The sequence below is a fragment of the Alligator sinensis genome, unplaced genomic scaffold (assembly GCF_000455745.1).
Source record: "Alligator sinensis unplaced genomic scaffold, ASM45574v1 scaffold538_1, whole genome shotgun sequence".
NCBI lineage: Eukaryota > Metazoa > Chordata > Crocodylia > Alligatoridae > Alligator > Alligator sinensis.
In genome coordinates, this window is record NW_005842999.1 from 369,859 (window position 1) to 386,872 (window position 17,014).

The following is a 17,014-nucleotide window of genomic DNA, read 5'->3' on the forward strand; positions in this document are numbered from 1 at the left end:
TATGCAGGGGGTCGGACTCGATGATCTATTGAGGTCCCTTCCGACCCTAACATCTATGAATCTATGAATCTATAAGTTTTCAGATAATTCGAGTTGATAAATCCATGATGCTTTAATAAAAAATCCCTATGATATAAACTACAGCATTTTCACATTGCTATGTACTGTGTATGCAAGTTGTTTGCATCTCATCTTGTGTATATTAAATGCTGGCCTTAATGTTTCTTGCACCATACTTTCATGCACTGAGATACTATGGTACCAAGGGAGTCCAATTCTATTTGAAGATGCTTCCCCTGATAAAACTGCATTATGAAAAGTGACAGAGAAGATGTTCTTTCCTTTATTCTTTCCACAAGGGTCAAGCACGTGTAATTCCAGCCCTTCCTTGGATATCACTTCTATTGGCTCCAGGCCACTATCCAAATGGTCTTGGTTGCTTTATCCCCAATACCTTCAACATCAGCTCATTTGCCTCCATAGTGGTCCATTCCAGAAAACTAGAGATGAAGACAATAATCTAAAATCTTTCTTGTGATGGGCAGACATTACAGAGTATAAAGACAGGTGAGCCTTTGTATTCTAAAGGATTCTAGATCTACCTGAAAGCATAAGGTGTACAGAGTCGTTTAAGAGGGCACAAGTTGGATTACTGTTGTTCATTCATCAAAAGTTTTCCTTTATGCTGGCTACACAATTTGACTGTCAAGAGACCTTTGAAGCAGAGCCCTGGATTTTAAAAAAGGAAGCATTTTCTTCTACTAATACCTCTCAACCCAGTCATTGGTATCAAAATTGTTAATTTAGTTACAGTCAGGGGTCTTGGACTAGTCTTTCTATGTCTATATGCTTCCTCTACCAACCTTATTGATTTCAATCTTTTTCTGTTCAAGGAGGCTTGTGCTGGAGTTACTATAAACAAATGGGTTTTGTACACCATTTAGGATGATTATACTACACAGTTCCAGACGACACTTTTTTGCATGTAGCCCTGTCCCTCTTCAGGAAACACTCCCACATGAATGTAATGCAATGAGAGGTAGGTTCACCATCAAAGCTTGCTGTGATAGATTCTGTACCTTAGGGAGTAGGGGCATTATTTTTCTTCATTTTTAGTAACAAAGAAGAAGGGAAGAGGATATCTCATATCAGACCATAGGTGCTGAATTCATAGGCTAAGTACAGACAGCCAAAAAGCCGAGGCAGAATTGATCCAATCTATGCAGTTTTCTCTAACCAGTGTTAGAGAAAGCAGGTAGATGCCTGCAGTGGCTGAGGTGGAAGGCTGGGGCACTCCCGCACATCTCCCAGCATGCCGGACATTGCCAAGGACAGCCAAGCCCAGCCGAGCAACTATGTCATCCCTCACTGGCTGTAAGGCACGTGCCTCCCCACACTGCCCTGTCATCTGTCAGGCAGCTGGCAGCAGCCTGCAGCCAATGGAGGGAGGTATGAGTGCCCCCATTCAGCAGCATGGGGGGACCCTGGGCTTTGTCCAGGTTGGGGGTACTGGGGTCCACCCCTGGCAGGAGAGAGGTGAGGGGAGCAGAGGAGAGAGTTGCTAGGGTGAGGCGGTGCCAGCAATGCACCCCACATAAGGACATTAAGGACATTATGGGTGACATGCGTAAACCCTTTCTACCACTTCTTAATAGAAGAGTTCAAACTTTGATACACAATCTATTGCCTGTGCCTTACCTTACCAGTGAGGTACAAGAACAAGCTTCCTACACCAAGAAACAATTTTGTTAAGGGCGTGGCATATTGTAAATCAAGTTTAACTTGACAGCTTTGCATTTCCTGAGACACTGACGAGCTGGCAGACTAACTGAGCAGGAAAACCTCCATCTTGCACAAACTGCCTCTAAAAATATTTATTTTCTGATTCAAGTCTTGCAAGTGGCAATCCCTTGGGTGTGTTTTGCTACCATACATCATAAGTGTTTCATAGTTTCATAGTTGGTAGGGTCAGAAGGGACCTGAGGAGATCATCTAGTCCGACTCCCTGCCATGGCAGGAAAGAGTACTGGGGTCAAACAACCCTGCCCAGATGTTCGCCCAGCCTCCTTTTCAAGACCCCCAGGGTAGGAGCCAGCACCACTTCTCTTGGAAGTTGGTTCCAGGTCCTAGATGCCCTGACATGTTCTTCCCTTTGTTCTCACTTACAGAAACACTTTGGATCAGCAGGAGATGCCTTTCTGATTCAGTGGTCGTCTCACCTGATATGTCTTTCCCCCAGTACTTATCCAGGTCCAGAAGAAAGTGTGACAGGACAGGACTTGGGTAATCCAAATAGCTCCTATGCTGTCCTTCCCTTCTCTGCTTCTCAAATTTTACACACTTGTCTAATCACCAGTACATAACACTATGACTTCAAAAGAGCATGGTTTCTTAGAATAGGGTTCTTGTTCTACATCCAGACCCTAAGGATCTTGTGGTATCTGGATGACCTACAGTGGCTGCTATGCATACATTTTGAACATCCTATTGCAATGTATGTGGCCCTCCACTACAAGAACTTAAACAGCAGAGTCAAAGCATTTTTCCTCTTGGGCTCCTATTCATATTTGCAATGTGACACAATCTTCTATTTCTTTTATTCTGGACCACTTGTTATTGTTAAATTCAATGAATGCAGAGTTAGTGGCAACCTTGACTTGCTGTCTGATCATACAATCTTTATTGTGTGTCTTGCTTTAGTCTCATCAAATAGTTAATATATTTCTCATGTTTATCTATCAGCCCAATAAAATTAGCTTTCATGGGACTCAAACTTAGTTCTTTCAGCACTGAGAAAACCACTGCTGGAACTGTAATTTTCTTGCTTGATCCACTATTTAGCAACAAAGGTGGCATTTTCAGTGGCCACTCCTTCAGCGCTGAGCAAACTGTAAACAGTGAAGTCTCTTGTAGATTTATTCTGAAAATGATTTCAGGATTTCATGTGAAATAACATATACACTTACTGGAGCTTTTCCCAAGACCATTTTCATTTCAGAGGGCACATAAAGGGTGCCTATAGATGTGCGAGGAGGCTGCTCTGATGCACTTTAATTACAGAGCATCAGAGCAAGCTCGATTAATTAACATACTCCAGCAGCCCCCATGTCTTGTGTATCAGCATCCCCACACTTCAAAATGGTTAAAGCTTCCCTGCCACCATTTTGAAGCACAGGGAACCTGGTTATATGAGACACTGTGGACACTTTAATTAGAGTGGCTCTCGGAGTCATTTTAATTAAAGTGGCCCCTGCCCCAACACCCCCAGAGCATGTGCAAAAGAGCCCAAAGTGCCTAACTTGTTTGTATGGAGAGCCACCCTTGTTTCATTTAAGTAAAACAAGCTTCAGAAACCCTATAGTACTTGTTTCTTCTAGCATCAGATCCAAGGGAAGACCAGTTTTGGCTCTCAGACTACTGAATTGGATTGTGGACTGCCTCAAAACAGCAAAATATCAATAAATTAAATCTCCCAATTCATATTAGAGCTAGTTCAACCAAGGCTCAGGCTGTCTCAGTGACATACCTTGGCTGGGGTCTGCAGAACAGATAGTAGAACCCTGGCTCATGTTGGCCACCATTATATGTAGGGACCTACCAAAATCACAACTGCATAATTTTCACAGAAGCCACATTTTTGGGCAGGCTCTGTGAAAAAAAAAGTGTGGGCTCCACACTTTTGGTGGGCTTGCTTAAAACCGCCCCCAACAAAACCCCCCAAAACTTACTGGCAAGGAGAAAAGCATGCAGGAAGCCCTGCAGTCTTGGAGCAAAGGTGAGAATGTGGAGGGGGAGGGCCGGTAGGAAGGGTGTGCAAGGGAGGAGGAGGAGGCAGGGAGTGGGGGAGGCAGGATGTGTGGGGGGACGGAACTGTCTCTACAGGGGGCAGGGTTATGCAAATAATGGAATGACGGGGAAGGAGGCAGAGTGATTCCCAAAGGTGGGAGGTGTAGAATATGGGTGGAGTTATGCAAAGAATGGAATGAAAGGTGAGGAAAGGAGTGGAAGAGTGAGACTGGAGGCAGGGTTATGCAAATGAAGGCTCAGGGCTATAGAGGGGAGGAGGGGTTATGTAAAATGACATATGATTTAATGGTTTCCCGTGGCTTAAACAAGGTTATTAAACTGTGGTTTCAGGTCATGGGCCAATCTGTGGGGTGGGGCAGGACTCCTGGGGCCCCTCAGCCAATCAGAGGCATGGGGTGGGGCCCTGCTGTGTTCAACCTGCAAATATGGTAGCCAGCCCTGTGATCTGCCCTTGAAATGGGCTGGCCAGCCACCTCCTCGAGTTTGGTAAACCTCTAATTATGTGCTACTGGCAGTAGAAACAGCAGGTGCCTATGTGGGAATTGTTATTCAGATGAACTCCTAACTCCCAGCAACTACAGGACCAGCCTGCTTGCTAATAACCTGAGTAAGACCCACATATACTGGCACTGAAAGAGGAGGAAATGGTTATTTATCAAGTTCCGTATAGATGGATCCCACAACGTGCTCTCCTCCTCCACAGCTTGGAGTGGACTCATCGGGACTCTGAGCAGAGAAAGAACTGAATGAATGTTGGGGTCACCCTGCCCTTTCTGCCCTCGATTAGGGGTGGCAGAGGGGAGCGCAAGAATATGCAGGGCACATACATGACCCTGAATAGACGCTGCTTATGAAAGCTTTACAAACTCCTGTGCCATGGGAGCAGGTGCTACAAGCAGGATCCACATGTACAGAAGCTCTCACAGAACTACTCTTACTGTTAAGATACATAGCTGTTTCACAGAAACTATGAAAGCTGCAAAGCCATGAGTGATAGTCACCTGCAATGCTATGTTAATAATGAAAAAAGCTAGCTAACATCACAACTTTATTTCATAACCCTGCTCTGGTAACTTGCTACTATAAATATGGATGAAAAAAAAGTGAAGGTCTGCAGTTAAAGGACTTATTCTTTTCTGACTCTATTATAGTAAAGACTAGAATAGCTGAAACTAGCCACAACACTGATAGAAATGCTTCTGTTTTTGTAGCTTTAATATGATGCTGAGAAAACCTGTACTTCAGTACCTTCTCTGATCTCTTTAATGTGCTCTCTTTTTCTGCCCAAGCACTCTGAAATAAAACACAAAACATTATATCAGACTGAGTTTTAAAAATTGTGAAGATGCACATCAAGACAATTTTCAGTTGCAAGAGGTATTTCTTTGACTTCATTCAATCCATTTCATACATGAGCAAATTTCCCTAAATATTGGAAAATACATTAGGACACCAAGCAGAAAGCAGAGTTTTCTAGCCCAAATCCAGAATTGGTCCTCCCACCACCTAACTGCCTAATTATCACCAAAAATTCTTCAGAGCGAGCACATTTAAACAGAACAGTATTTGGGGTGGATGGAGGACAGAGGATGGCAATGGTGGGGGAGAGAAAAAAGGTCTCTTAAGAAGCCCTGGAAGACCAGATAGTGAGTTTTCTTCTCATTCACTGGGAAATGCCATTGTCCCAGAGATTTCCAGAAGGATTCAAGGAATAAACAGAGATGGTTTCCAGGTCTCTTGCTCAGAGGGTGGTTAATTATGGTCATTAGTAGATATATTAGTAATTTACAAGATTTTTGGTAAAGTCAGGTCTGTTTACCTTAAAGATCAAAATTTTGATCTGTGAATTTTTGCCAAGATCTGTGGAGTTTCAACATGGAATTGCGTGTGACCTTTTTTGCTTGATTATTTTTTTATTTAGTTCACATCTGTATTTAGCCATTCATGTACTTACCTTTACCACTCGCTCATGTGAGACTTGATGGAGCAGTCCAATTTTATTTAAATAAAGATCACTGGATCAAATGAGATAGAAATCTTCACAAACAAGACTAGCTAGTTACATCCCCATTTAAAAAGAGCTGAGACTGTTTTTTCTAAAACTTGATCTGTCTTAACCGTTTGATCTTCTTTAGTAGAATCAATTTAACTTTGGAAAGCTTTATTTGAACTCGAGCGAGAGAAGAGTTGAAAAATTCCACCCCCCTCCAAAAAAAACTGAAAAATTAACATACTATCAGGCATCTTCAGATGACTAGGAGAGGTCACACCTAAGAGCTATTTTCTCAGTCTGTCAGGGAGACAGCAGTGTACCGGTTTAAACTCCCTCCAGAGGTAATGCAATCACCTAACCTGGAAATCTTCAAGAGGAGACTAGACAGTTACTTCGCTGGGGTCACCTGACCCCAGATGTCTTTCCTGCCTAGTGCAGGGGGGCTGGACCTGATGACAGGGGCGACAAATAGTGGGTGCACAGGGTGCACATGCACCCTGAGAGCGCTGGTGCACCCCCTGTCCAGCCACAATGCTTCCTGTTTAGCCAGTGGGCAGGAGGGCAGGTGGGAGCACCAGTGCCCCACGCACGAGTGCCGGCCAGGGAGCGGGACCGCCAGCAAAAGCAGCCGCACTGCTTCCGGACGTGGCCACGAGAGTTATGGAAGCTGCACGGCCGCTTTTTCAGTGAGTGAGATGGGCTGCAGAATCAGCTGCTGGGCCCCCCCCCGCCAGCGGGATTGGCCGCTGGGGTATCCCCCAGTCACTGACTGGTGTGGGGGGGGGAGGGGGGCACGTACCCCCCTGACTCAAGAGGCACCAGACACCTGTGCCTGATGATCTTGCGAGATCCCTTCCAGTCCCTTACAATCTATGAATCAAAGGGATTTTTTTTCCATATCCCACATACCAAATACTTGGTATTTCATTGGAACCCTGAATTGTGCAGATACTACTGGGAATATCAAACACTTACAAATGCCACAAAATTCCACATTTTTCTTAGTGATCTAGTATGTTTCTGAAACAGAAGAAAGCTAAGTACAGCAATACAGGTTGAATTTAATCAAATAATTTTTGAAATACAATATAACATGTTAAAGCTTTTGTCAGTAAAACTTAGAGTGGAATTCTATTTCCCTTTGTGCAACTAAATGGCAGCTTTCAGCTGCTAAATGTCAAAAATGCCACTTGCTTGCAGGTAGCAATTCTATTTCTTCTGCAGTGTAGGCGCATAAGCGTGCACATGTAGACTGAGCCTGCCCAGTAGGCTACACATTGGCAACACACACGGTCACATATGTGCACCAACTGTAGATACATCCTGCCATCCAGAGCATGAAAAGGTAGGCCAGAAACCTCTGACTACTAGATATTAGTCTCTGAAGAAGAAGGGCCTTTACGGGTATTTTTTTCATAGACGTTAGGGCTCGAAGGGACCTCATGAGATCATCGGGTCCAGCCCCCTGCCCAAGGGGCAGGAAGTCAGCTAGGGTCAAAGGATCCCAGCAAGATAAACATCCAAATGTTTCTTAAGTGTCCAGAGTAGGTGCTTGCACCACCTCTAGGGGGAGTCTGTTCTATGCCTTGGGAGCTTAGACAATGAAGTTTTTCCTTATGTCCAGCCTAAAATGGTCTTGCAGGAGTTTGTGACCACTGGGCCTTGTCATTCCTTGGGGGTGCTCTGGTGAACTGGCATTATTCCCCTAGATCCTGATGCACACCCCTTATGTATTTATAGGCTGCCACCAGGTCCCCCCTGAGCCTGCGCTTCTCCAGGCTGAAGAGTCCCATAGCTCGCAGCCTCTCTTCATAAGGCCTGTTCTCTTGACTTCTGATCATACACGTAGCTCTCCTCTGGACTCTTTCAAGCTTCTCCATGTCCCTCCTGAATTGCGGAGGCTATAATTGCATGCAGTACTCCAGCTGTGGCCTCACCAAGGTCAAGTACAGCAGGAGGATGACATCCTGGGTCTTGCTTGAGATGTACCGGTTGATACAAGCCAGAATTTTGTTCACTTTGCTGGCTTTGGTATCACATTGTTGGCTCATGTTCATCTTGACCCCCAAATCTCTTTTGGTCATAGAGCTAGCAAGCGTAGCATTGCTGAGCCTATATATTGTGATGGGGTGTGTCTGTTGTGTTCCCCCCGCTCCGAGGTGGAGCTCCTTGCATTTCTCTGTATTGAATGCCATCAAGTTTTCATCCACCCACCTTGCAAGCCTATCAAGGCTGGCCTGGATCATCAGCCTATCCTCAAGTGTGAATAATCTTCCCCAAAGTTTTATGTTGTCAGCGAACTTAGGCAGTCTGCTTCTGACACCAGAGCCCAGATCACTTCAGACCTGTTTCAGCCTCAATTGCTGAATGGTTAGGACACTTGTCCAGTAAGCCAGGGACCCCAATTCTAGGTTCCCATCTCACTCAGAGCAGATGTGAACCTACATGTATCTAACATCCCAGCACAGAGCTTAAATCACCAGACCAAAGATCAGGCATCATCCAAACTCCTCTCTGGGTTGAGTGACTCTTACACAGTTTATATTCTTCCAAATCCAGGCTGTAACAGAAGCTTGGACAATGGTTCTCTTGTGGAACAATAACTTGCCATTGCCTGGTACCATGACATCCATGGTGGAGGGTGTGAGATACAAGGTCCCCTTATACTGCAATGACTGCATCTTGTGCAGACATACCCTTGCCAGCTTTAAAGTAGCAAGCTTGGCACTTGCTAGCAGTGTAGCCACTGCAACACAGGGCTCATCATGACTTACAAAACCCCTCATAGAAGATGAGTAAATACTCAATTAGTCCACACTGAAAACCACTACTTTTCTCAATGTTTGACCACCACCTGCTTCAATGATGATGTAGGTAGAGCTGCTTAACCAAAGTGATCTACATCTCATCAGCTACCTGCTAATGTCATGCAGTGACACCTGACTCCAATATGCAGAATGCAATAATCCAGGGCTGTCCATCTGGTGGCCTGCAAGCTCCCACCTGACTGCTGCTCCTCCCATTGCTCCTGTTACTACCATTACCACCACTATTACTGGTGGGGTCTGCAGGCAGGGTTGCTAACTGTCCATAAATTTATGGGCAGTTGGTAAAAATTCAGGCCAAAAATGCCTGTCTATACAGTCTGTAAATAAATTTAAGTCCTCTGTAAAAACAGTCAAGTTCTTGCTGCTTTGTGAAGCTTCGTTCTAGGAAAAAATGGGGACAGCTGGACCTTGACTGAAGCACAGAAATAGCAGAACCACACAACCTGATGTCCAAGTGGGAGCAAAGCATGCTGAAGGAAGCCTTCTTTCAGTATTTTGTGGACCCCTTCCCCTCTAGCCACACGCTGCTGTTGCTGCTTCCCAATACTACTGGGTTCAAGGTAGGCTTCTTTTGGGGTCTGTCCTGGGATGGGGAAAGCAGGCTGGCAGGGGTAAGGCTGGGGGTGGGTAGGCTGGGCAGGACAGCATAGTGAGGGTTGCAGTCGGGGTGAATGTCAAGTGTAAAACCAAGAATATATTTTTTTACTACAGTAAAAACACATGTCAATAAAAAAGCCTGTCAGTAACAACTTTGCAAATTGTCAGTAAAAAAACGAAGTTATTGGGTTGTCAACACTTTCTCCAGGTTTCTACTCCCTTTTCCAGCTTCTGCTTCCTGCCCTCACCCCTGAGGGCAGGGCAGAACTCACCACAGGGGCATGGGGAGCCCATAACTTAAGCAAGGGGTGGGGGGGGAGGGGGCACACTGCTGACATGGTGGAGGAGACATGGCAGTGCCTGTGGGATAAGGTGGGGGGCAGAAGAACTCATGCTGCAGGCACCCTCTGGCTGCTCAGAAATTGTGCAGCCTAGCAATAATCTACTAAACCAAATTACAGACAATTTACAAATAAAAACAATGGCTATGTTAATATGAAGGGTAGTATAGTCTATATGCTATTAGGAGGGACCAGTATTCAATTCCATACTGTCAGGGTCTTCCCAGTCTCTTGGACAAGTCACTCAGGGCTAGATATAACTCAGCATTTAGTTATTTAGGCATTTAAAAAAAACTGTTGTAAGGATCAAGGCATTAAACATTGCAAGGTGTTAATATCACTGTATTTATTTGAAACTAAGATGAGCCCAAATTTAAGTCAACCCCCACAATAATTAGATTATATAGAAGGAAAAGGTATATATTTTAAAATGGCAAGGTTCTTTGAGCAGATGTGATATCTTTTATTAGATTAACTGAGTAGTTGGAAAAAAGTTATTGTTAAGCTTTCAGGTGCAATCACCCTTCTTCAGAGAACAGCAGACTCCCTATGCCTGAAGAAGGGTGGCTGCACCTGAAAGCTTGCCAAGAACTTTTTACCAACTACTCAGTTGGTCTAATAAAAGATATCACATCTACTCAAAGAACCTTGCATGCCTATGTCCTTACACCAACACAGCTACAACTGAAAACCTAGCATATATTTTAAAATAATTTTCATGTATACAATCTAATTATTGGAGGAACATCTTTAATTTATCTCCTTCCACTGCTGCAGGGGGGCAGGCAGTGGGGTGCAGGTGGTGTTGGGAGGTGAAGTAGCTTGCCCCCTGCTTGTGTCTCCCCCCCTGCCACATCTTCCTGCCCTCCCTCTGCCCCTTGTTCTGCCCCTTTCCCCAGCCTCTGCTCCCCTTTCCCTCTCCCCATCTAAACAGCCTTTGCTCCCTCTGTCCCCCTCCCACCCCAGCCTCTGCTCCCTTCTTCCCCCTCCTCTGAACAGCCTCTGCTTCCCCTTTCTCCCTCCCCACAGCCCTGCTTCCCCTCTTCCCCTCCCCCTTGCTCCATGCCAGCAGTTAATTTTGTTTTACTCTGTCCCCATTTTAGCCTGGGCCACTGAGCGTAACCCCAGCCCAGGCCGCATGGCAGCCATGCAGGCCATGTGTGCTACAGGGCTGGGTTGGGGCTATTCTCAGTGCCCCAGGCAGCAGCCAGGACAGACTCTGCCAGTGTGGAGCAAGGGTAAATTGGAGAGGGAGAGGAGCAGGCAGGGGAGCAGAGGCTGTGGAGGGCAGGGGCATAGAGATTGGTGGAAGAGGCTGCAGGGGAGGGATGGAGGGGGGAGGCAACAACTGTGGTTACAGTCCCAACCTTGGATAGGGGCTGGTGCCCAACCCCCTGCCCCCCGCCCCACCAATGCTCTATTCTAAGTCAAGGGGCTTTTTTCTCTGTCTTAGAATCGAGTAAATATGGTATTGCTCATGAAAGACTACAAAAGTACCCAATACAGAACAAAAGGTCCAAAATTTGTCAAGAATAGTTTAGTAAATCACTTTTTCAGTTATCCCTTTTAAAAAAAAGTTTTAGATAACCTTCTCCCAGCCAAAATACTTTTCTCCAGGCAAAATGGGAAGTATTATATAATCGCTGTGCTTTACTTCTACCAGATTTACTTGATACTCTGTATCATAATTATGAATGCAATCAAGTCTGGGAGGAATGCACAGCATTCACTATGCATGTACATAAAACAAGAACAACAGAACCTCCATATTTTATGTATTATATTGTATGTTTATGTATATTTTATACATTTGGTAATGTATGAGGTCAAATATACTGCAATATAGTCAAAGTCTAGAAGAGTTGATCTCAACCTTTTTAGACTCCAGGCACCCCTGGGAAAATACCAGCTCTTACTTTTCATTCTGTTTTCAACTATGGAAAAATAGAGCAATTTCTCTGTTGCAAAGAACTCAGAAAGGTCACAAGAGGTCAAAATGGATTTAACACTGTGCATTCCTATTTGAAATTCCTGGGTTTATTTTGTGAATCTTGTTTGTATACTAAACAGTGCTAACAATGCATGGCAGCCTGTGGTACACTTGAAAGGATCTCAAGGCACCCAGGTCTCCCTGGTTGAGACCCACTGGTCTAGAAGCAGCAGATGATTCTTCAATATAACATGTATTACATACCCTAAATGCATCCATAAGATCAGGCTGCTCCATAAGCTTGGGAAAAGTTGCTAAAATAGGATTACTAATTAAATCTGAAATGGAAAAGAAGCATACACATTTTGTTACAATTCATAAGATTTTTAGATAAGACTACAGGAATGTTAAAAATGGCTTACAGAAGCATTTGATGATTTTGTATACCACTGCATTCTCTCATAATTTCTAACAGCCCTAGAATATAAACAACTGCAAATGTGCTGCTACTTAGGCACCAACTTTGTTTTTTGCTGGTGGGTGTTGCACACACAAAAACTATCCCCCGAAAAAACAGCACTTTACTTTTAACTCAGTGCGTTCCCCTGCTGAGCCCCATGGATGCCCAGAAGAGGCAGTGCGTTAAAGCTCTGCAGCATCTGGCACTTTAGTGGGGCTTTTTTGGCACTTTTATCTAATAGCTGATCGAATTAGCTTTAGCTAAAAGCGCCAAAGCCCTGCTGATGCGCTTGATCTTTACAGACACTGCAGAGCTGGGTTGAAGTCACGCACTGCTTCTTCCCATAAAGTGGATTTTTTTATTTTTAACATCTGCAAGCATGGGCCTGTGGGTGCTAATTTTTTTCAGTGGTTGTTTGAGCCCCACAGCATGCATGAAGTTGGTGCCTATGTGCTGCTATTTTCGTATTGTAAAAGTGAAATTCTCAAGGTGTAGGAAACGTTAGCAGCTTACTATTATCCAACTATTCCTGGAAAGTAAAATAAAACTAAACTGCTTTTTCTAAGAGACTAAAAACTCTGTGAACTGATTTTTTCCAGGAATTTTAGTAACTCAAAATACATAAATACCTTTGACATAAACCTGATTATCATGCACTTTATTTTGTTTTTCCCATACACAAAAGGATATAGTGAGAATCCAACAGCTGAAAACAGGATTTATACAGAAACAAGGTGCAAATGCTTAGTGAAGGAGATTAACCCTTAGAACAGCTTTCAAAGGGCTATGACGGAGTCTCCATTACTTGAAATCTTTAAAATTAATGTTCAGTCTTTTCAAAAAGACACCATATAGCTCAAAAAGAAGTTACAAATCATTCTAAAAAATTTACAGAATGAAGTTCTTTGATCCACATTAGTCAGGCAATCAAACTAGATGATCAGAAGGACTCTTCTGACCTGAATAATCTATCATTTTTCAGTTTATGGTTTTATTAAATAAAATGAGAGCATGCACATCAGAAAAACTGAATAAAAGCCTGATTTTCCAATGTACTAACTGTGGAGATTAACTTCAGTGAAAGATGTGATGGTAGTTATAGCTTTGGGTACTTTTTAAAACTGAAACTACTATTTAAGTGCCTAGCTATGGACTGAAATTGTTAGCTTAAGTATTTTGGTAAGTGCAGATTCAAAGTCTTTTACTATAGAAGTAGACCGTGTATTATTTCAAAAGCCTAATACAGAGACACAGGAGAAAGATCAAGGAATATTCAGACAGTATCATTTTGCAGTATGAAAAACTATCAACCCACTACACAATGACTGAGAGTTGCAATTTTTTGTATTTCTATAATGACTGTAACAATAGGCACATTAAGAAAAAAAGTGTGCAGTGATGGTTATGTTTTTAAAAGGAAAAATCTAAACCCGTATCTTGCTTTGTTCTTTCCACAGCTGAATGTAAGCCTTAAGAGTTCCTCCACTTCTCTGCCTGTCTCCACAATTGACAAAATGTGGGGAAAATTATTAGTCTTAAGTATAGAAATACTTACCTGATCTCTTGTGGAAAGCATAGGAATGTACTCATTAAAAATTAACAAGCAAAACATTTGATCTTGACAGTTAAGAGGAACTTAGAAATGTTTACAAGAACTGAGCAAAAGCCTCATCTGAGGGCAAACTGCATGCACTGTCATGCCACATACTACAAAGACACACATTTGGGATCAACAAAGCATGATGTAGAAATTTTGAGGTGAAGTGGAAACAATGGAGGAACAACAGGTTGATTCTAATTTATGAGAAACAAGTATTGTGAATCCCTCAGTGAACAGTGTATTAATACAAATGTTACAGAATTCATACAGTATTCACTTGTGTGTTTTCTTGAAAGCTTCACTGAAAACACTTCATTCATACTTCACTGAAAACAAAATTTGATTTGTACTGTTTGCCTTCCATTATGGGAATTTAAGTCAAATATGAAACTCATTTGACACAAGTTAAAGTGTTACAAAATTGAATATACAGCTAATCTTGAGCAGATGAGAATGACATTTAGGGACTCTGTAAGAGTGACTCGAGCAGAATGGGTTTCATTTAACTTCCATGGAAAAAATGCAAATAATATTTCTTCAAACTGAATGGTTATAATATGTATGCAGTCTAGATAGGGTGTGCTACTTCTACTCTTTCCATGAAACAACATATGTAGGATTACATCAAACAGAAAGAAATGGAACACAGATCTTTCTTAAACTGGAACTCATGAAAGTTTTCTCAGACTGGGGAGAGAGTGCCTATTAGGGACAGATTTTTTTCCAAGGCAGGAACCTGATTTAAACCCTACTTATGGCAGAAATTGGAGAGAATGAAATAAATATGCTTTAAAGGTCTGATTCTTCTCCTAATGTAGGCAACAACAAAACACCCATTGATTACAATGGGGTTTGATCAAACCCTTCTTACTAAGTTAGTTTATATAGCAATTATTGCTAGTCAGATTTAGAGCCTTAGCTAGTTTTAATTTTTATAATGTCATCCTAGCTGGCTGGGCTATGTTATGTTGTGAATATATATTATCTCTTTTTAGGAGAGAAAACTATTTACTGTATCTCAGGACAGTGCATTGTTTTCTGCTAGGCACAACATCTGGAAATTCTGGAAGCCTTTTCTTACTGAAACAAACTACAGGGTGGCACCATGGGGTGCCTATAAAGCAGGGAGGCTGCTGCTGTGCGCTGTAATTACAGTGTGCCAGAGCAGACTTGACTGAGTCTCATGTATCAGCATCCCTGTGCTTCTGAATGGTGGTGGGGGTGCTTTCTATGAGCTTTAGATAAAGCACCCCCGCCACCATTTTGAAGTGCGGGGACACTCATACACAAGATGCTCCGGGTAGTCTAAAGCACTTCCCCCGCCCAACTCCCAGAGCACATGTATAAATGCCTTTAGAAACGAAGCGGCTCAGAGAGGTATGAGCTTCTATAGGAAACATGCTACTTTGTCAGATGCTATGAATGGATTTAGCAGCATCTAACAAAGTTGGTTGTTTCCTACAAAAGCTCATGCCTTTCTGAACCAGTTAGCTAGCTTCTAAGGTGTTACCCTCCCATATCTTCTACCTGACTTCAGACTAACATGGCTAACCACTTATTTCTGCTGCAAGTACTTTTAAGTACTTGGAAGCAAAGGACAAAAAACACTCCCTTTTTTCCCCTGGCATTATTATTCATACAAACATCAGAATTGCCACACTGGTTAAGACGAAAGATCTATCTAACCCTCTAACCCAATACGCTTTCTCTGCAAGTAGCAAGTACAATATACCTTTGAGAAATAATTAACCAGAATAACTCACAATATTGATTTTTCATAATTTGCCACAATAACAATTCTTACCAGCACTCTGTGCGCTTATTCTGTCCTTTAGGAGCACATCACCAAGAATTTGTCGATAAAGTATCAAGAGGTGAATGTAGCACATGCTGCCAATCAATGTTTCTGGTAGCAGACTATAAGAGAAATACAAGGTTTTGTATCTATATTCAAAATAGCTCATGGAAAGCAATCCTGTGAACCTGAATAGGTATTACAACCACATCAATGTACATGAATAAATATCTATTGGAAGTAATAACAGATGCAGTAAGCCAAAAGTGTGTAGATATACTTTCTTTCATAAAGAGTGATTGAAGTACTTCTGTGTTACTGATGAAAAAGACATTTAGGAGACAGAAAATGACAGCTAACTAAAGGTGTTCTACATCTGAGCAACTAAACAGCAGAACAGTCATTAAAATATCAATTTAGTTTTAGATATTTTCCAGAGAAGAACAGAATTTAAATCCTAGGAAGGCCCTTGGAATGCCATTTACACTTAAAGAACAAGGAACTTCTTCAAAAGAAGTCATTGGCAAAAATCCCAATGATTACAGCAAGATGGGATCAAACATTCATGACCAGGTTAGTTTATGTAGCAACTACAGCAATACTGCCCATCTAAATTCAGAGCCTGTTTTTAAAGACGTTTAATCAGTGAAATAAGGTATAAATTATTTGCAAATATTAAAAGCAACCACGTATACTGGATGTGCCAAAATAATTCTCTGTCTTCAGACATTTAATCCAAATACAAGTCACATGCTGACTTAAATTTCAGAGCACCAAAATGTGCTGTCCTGAGTTCAGAATCTGGCCCAGATGATCTGATGGTTAAATCAGCTCTATTAACTTTAACCTTGCTTGAACACAGAGACTTATATCTTACTTGAATACTTGGATGACTCCACTTTCACTTTTACTGCTTTGGGGTTTTTTTTTTGGATAAATAGCTCTACTCCCTCATACAGAAAGTCCCCAGTTCTGCTTTGTTAACCCAGACAAATAAAGAATGGGCACACCTACACATGCAATTAATGTGCATGAATAAACTGTGTGCAACACATGAAGCTGGGTCAGAGCACCCCAGGCTTGCAGGGGACCTGGGGGGTCAGCCTGCCAGGCCAGGGCTGCTCCAACCTGTCTCCATATGCTGTGGAGCAGCTGGCTGAGGCACAAGAGTTGCCTTCTGGCTAGCCCCACACTGAAGCAACCTGTGCCCCAGCCAACTGTGCACAGAAAAATTAGTCAACTGCGTAGTAAATATCTCATGTAGATGTGCCCAATGCAGAGGGAAATGATCTCTATACCATTAGCAGAGGTACCTCTACGGCAAGCTTGTCCAACATGCGGCCCGCCAAGGCATTTTCTGTGGCCCACTGTGCTGCAATGGGAAATGAAAGTAAACACGGTTTACTTTCGTTCCCACCCCTTGTCCCTCCCCCAGCCCCTCAGCAGCTTCCTAATGGCTGCTGAAGGGCTGGGGAAGGGACAAGGTTCCCACACACACCGCGTCAGCTTGACACTGCCAACGCAGTGCGTGTGGGAAGAGGAGTAGCCATGTGCCTGTTGGGACAGGACGAGCCCAGCTGGAGCAGCAGGGGCTCAGCTGCACTTTCCCCTACCTGCACTGGTCAGTCCTGAGCGGCACATGGCTCCCCCGCCGCCTCTGCTG

General features: G+C 43.1%; 1 protein-coding gene across 1 annotated transcript in view; it reads right to left on the reverse strand.

Annotated features, from left to right (window-relative positions):
- Positions 1-17,014, reverse strand: part of NPHP1 (nephrocystin 1) — a 71,583-nt gene that overhangs the window by 1,787 nt on the left and 52,782 nt on the right. Inside the window, exons 18-20 of the mRNA XM_025193025.1 lie at positions 15,361-15,473; positions 11,761-11,834; positions 5,056-5,100 (exon numbers count right to left, since the gene is read on the reverse strand). Coding sequence (XP_025048810.1) covers positions 5,056-5,100; positions 11,761-11,834; positions 15,361-15,473 — 232 coding nt within the window. The remainder of the gene's footprint in view (positions 1-5,055; positions 5,101-11,760; positions 11,835-15,360; positions 15,474-17,014) is intronic.